We start from the raw sequence: 4,248 nt of genomic DNA, 5'->3' as shown, positions 1-4,248 counted from the left end.
CCCCCCCCCCCCAAAAAATATTGAGTAATGATTTGATTTGAGTGTTCTGATCACAAAATGAATCACCTGCGATTAATCTAAGACACCTATACCATATATAGCCACACACACACACTCACATGTACACATTACCATTGAAATACTCTCTCTCAGACACACACATTGTAACCTACACATTGACACACACACACACTCAACTATCCTCTAAACAGGCCAAGCTCTTATTTTAGAAAGCCAGGTTCATGTGTTCTCATATTTGCTCCATTTTCGGGTCGATTTTTAGCAACAGTATCACATTGTGTTTTTCCCAAGGTATTCATCAGCATATAGAAAATTTGCAAACTATGCAAAGTGTGTCTACTACATACTGCAGAAATACAGAGTACACATAGCATACTACATACTACTATTTCTGCATACAATTTGTCCACATTTTGATGTGAGTGCATTTTGAAAAGTAGTGTGAATTTGATGTAGCACACTACTTTTACTACAGTAATAGTAAGAGTAGTATGGTAGTACGTTATTCCGATTCTAGCCATAGACTTATTTGTTTGTCATAATGCCGTTTACAACAGAGCACTGTGTGTTGGGTACTACAGTACAGGTGCATCTCAATAAATTAGAATGTCGTGGAAAAGTTCATTTATTTCAGTAATTCAACTCAAATTGTGAAACTCATGTATTAAATAAATTCAGTGCACACAGACTGAAGTAGTTTAAGTCTTTGGTTCTTTTAATTGTGATGATTTTGGCTCACATTTAACAAAAACCCACCAATATGCTCATAAGGCTGCGGCTCGGTTGGTTGTGCATCTCTTTCTTCCACACTTTTTCCTTCCACTCCACTTTCTGTTAATAACATGCTTGGATACAGCACTCTGTGAACTGCCAGCTTCTTTGGCAATGAATGTTTGTGGCTTACCCTCCTTGTGAAGGGTGTCAATGATTGTCTTCTGGACAACTGTCAGATCAGCAGTCTTCCCCATGATTGTGTAGCCTAGTGAACCAAACTGAGAGACCATTTTGAAGGCTCAGGAAACCTTTGCAGGTGTTTTGAGTTGATTAGCTGATTGGCATGTCACCATATTCTAATTTGTTGAGATAGTGAATTGGTGGGTTTTTGTTAAATGTGAGCCAAAATCATCACAATTAAAAGAACCAAAGACTTAAACTACTTCAGTCTGTGTGCATTGAATTTATTTAATACACGAGTTTCACAATTTGAGTTGAATTACTGAAATAAATGAACTTTTCCACGACATTCTAATTTATTGAGATGCACCTGTATATCCCACAATGCAATGTGCTCAATCTGGCCATCCATTTCAAGTGTGACCAATAAACCCAAAGTAATATTAAAGGCGTTTTTAACATCTTTTTCATTAAATATTTGATTAGACTGCCAAATGTTAACACATTTTAACATAACACGTATACTGTTTCATGTCTTCTGTTTAAAAATGTAGTATGCACTATATAATGTGCAGTATACAGTAAGCAGTACCCTAAGTATCCATTAAAAACATAGGTTGTTAACCATGTGTGCTTACTAACTGAAGTGTGTATTCTGCAGGAAGTGTACGTTGGTGCAGAGATGATCTGCACTGTGGACGGTCTGCACTTCAACAGCGCTTATCAATCTCGTGTTAAAGCGTTTAACTCCAGTGGAGTCGGCCAGTACAGCAAAACGCTTGTCATGCAGACATCAGAGAGTAAGAGATGTTATCTCACTGTTGCACACACACACACACACACACTTACTATTGAATGCTGTCACTCTTAATGCGTTTAAAAATGTAGTATGCACTATATAATGTGCAGTATACAGTAAGCAGTACCCTAAGTATCCATTAAAAACATAGGTTGTTAACCATGTGTGCTTACTAACTGAAGTGTGTATTCTGCAGGAAGTGTACGTTGGTGCAGAGATGATCTGCACTGTGGACGGTCTGCACTTCAACAGCGCTTATCAATCTCGTGTTAAAGCGTTTAACTCCAGTGGAGTCGGCCAGTACAGCAAAACGCTTGTCATGCAGACATCAGAGAGTAAGAGATGTTATCTCACTGTTGCACACACACACACACACACACACTTACTATTGAATGCTGTCACTCTTAATGCACAGGGAAGCTTGAGCATGTCAGTGCAAAATAATACAGCAGATTTTATTAGTAATGTCAATATAGTGTGCAGTTTCTACAAATAGGATATACTTTGGTGTCTTTTTTAAGGAATTAGAGGCATACATTTTTGTTGTTAGGCCATGAGATACATTTGATAAACTAGTTTCTAACATAAAATTTAATTAGTAGCTAGTTTTGCATGTGTGTATCACTCTTAAACATTGTTCAAAACTCATTAACTTTATCTTTTTAGATTTTATACATATCATTTTTTTCAGATTGTATAGATGTTGTATATTTATCAAAAAGTATCAAAAATTATACATCAGGCTTCTGAGGAACCTTTATTAGTATAACTTTCAATCATTATTGTATTGCAAACTATCAGAATTTTATCTGAACTTTTTCCATATAAATATCAGCAACTGCACATAATTTCTAAATGCTCAGTTTAAAATTGAATAAAATAAAATTGCTTATTAAAATTGGTGTTTTTTTCCCTCCTTGAATTTAAGCTCCATATTCTCCTGTATCATACTATATGAGCCACGAAAGCCTGATGTATCAAATATGATACTTAACAAAAACTTTTTTTACATTTACATCATATTTTTATTATATTCTTACATTTCAAAAAGTTTGATTTTTCTGGCTATTTTATCATATGTTAGACTTGACAGCTTAATGTAAATTATACACATTGTTGCATTGTTGCAAAATCATCATTTAAAATAAATAGAAAATCAATCAGGTCTTATAATATTTAGTTTGAACTCCTGAAATTTGAGCATTTACCATTGATCATTTAATGTAAAAAAAAAAAGAAAGAATTTCAGGCTCTTTTTTTGTGCCCTATTCATGGAAAGTGCCAGTGACGTCACACTGAAAGTCTGCTGTGTAGAGGTCTTTATGAACACCATTGTATGTCTAATTGTATGTTACTAATATAAATGAATATCATTGTGCTGTTAACTGTACTAACGCTCTAGTAGTTTATCACTTGTAAGCGCTGAATAAGTCCAGCTTCCCTGATCTGCTGCTTTCCTTCCTCTCTTTCAGTACCCAATTCTGTTACTTTCTTTTTTTTTTCTCCTTCCACCCCTCTACATTTTCTGTCCTCTGCATTTCTCTGCCTTTTCCACGTTTCTTTATCTCTCCAACCTTCTCTCGCTCTTTTCCCCTCTTTCTCTTGATTTCAGTGAGTCTGCTTTCATATGGTAGTAAAACTCTGGCAGCAGGTATGAATGCCTGAACATCATCATTATGTTAACCTCATATACCCTGTGTGTGTGTGTGTGTGTTTGCAAGTTTGATTTGCAGTGTCTCTGTGTTCTTAAACTCATCTGGACTTTTATTCTTACTGTAAATCAAAGCTCAACCAGCCTTCATGACCATATGTGTATGTGTGTGTTGTTTCTGCAGTTGCCTGGTTCACCTTTGACCCTGCATCAGCCCACCCTGACATCATCTTGTCCAACGACAACCTCACGGTGACGTGTAACAGTTACGACGACCGTGTCGTAATGGGCAACACAGGGTTCTCTCGTGGCGTGCACTACTGGGAGATGACCATCGATCGCTATGACAACCACCCTGACCCTGCGTTTGGAATTGCCCGGGCTGATGTCATAAAGGACGTGATGCTGGGGAAGGATGATAAAGCCTGGGCCATGTATGTGGATAACAACCGCTCCTGGTTCATGCATAACAACTCACACACCAACCGGTATGAATACATTTGTCTATGTGTGCATGTGTGTTTTGCAACTTCTCGATTAAATGATTATCATGAGAATCTTAAACAATTAAATTTCTATACATCGTGTTATTACTTTTTCAAAAGCACTGGCAATTAAAGACCATGTTGCTCACGGTTTTTAGCAAAATCTACCAGCTCATGCACTGAAAAACAATTGGTGTAGAAACAATTTTCACTCTGAAATTGCTAATAAATTTCACAGTTACAAAGAAACAGCAAGTAACACACTGAATTAAATGTGAAAGTTTGAAGTAGAAAAACCGTAGTAGTATTTTATAATAAATCATACTCCAATAATCTTTTGTTTTATTTACAACTTCAAAAAAAATGTACAGTGTAGATATCAATAACTTTTTTTAAAA

General features: G+C 36.1%; 1 protein-coding gene across 1 annotated transcript in view; it reads left to right on the top strand.

The window, feature by feature from the left end:
• The window catches only part of LOC107705365 (E3 ubiquitin-protein ligase TRIM9-like), a 25,245-nt gene that overhangs the window by 17,289 nt on the left and 3,708 nt on the right, over positions 1-4,248 (top strand). Inside the window, exons 5-7 of the mRNA XM_016508623.1 lie at positions 1,577-1,715; positions 3,327-3,365; positions 3,550-3,853. Of these exons, the coding sequence (XP_016364109.1) occupies positions 1,577-1,715; positions 3,327-3,365; positions 3,550-3,853 (482 nt within the window). The remainder of the gene's footprint in view (positions 1-1,576; positions 1,716-3,326; positions 3,366-3,549; positions 3,854-4,248) is intronic.

This window comes from Sinocyclocheilus rhinocerous, unplaced genomic scaffold, assembly GCF_001515625.1.
Source record: "Sinocyclocheilus rhinocerous isolate Xijiao unplaced genomic scaffold, SAMN03320098_v1.1 scaffold564, whole genome shotgun sequence".
Lineage (NCBI taxonomy): Eukaryota > Metazoa > Chordata > Actinopteri > Cypriniformes > Cyprinidae > Sinocyclocheilus > Sinocyclocheilus rhinocerous.
This window is presented reverse-complemented; position numbering and strand designations above follow the sequence as displayed.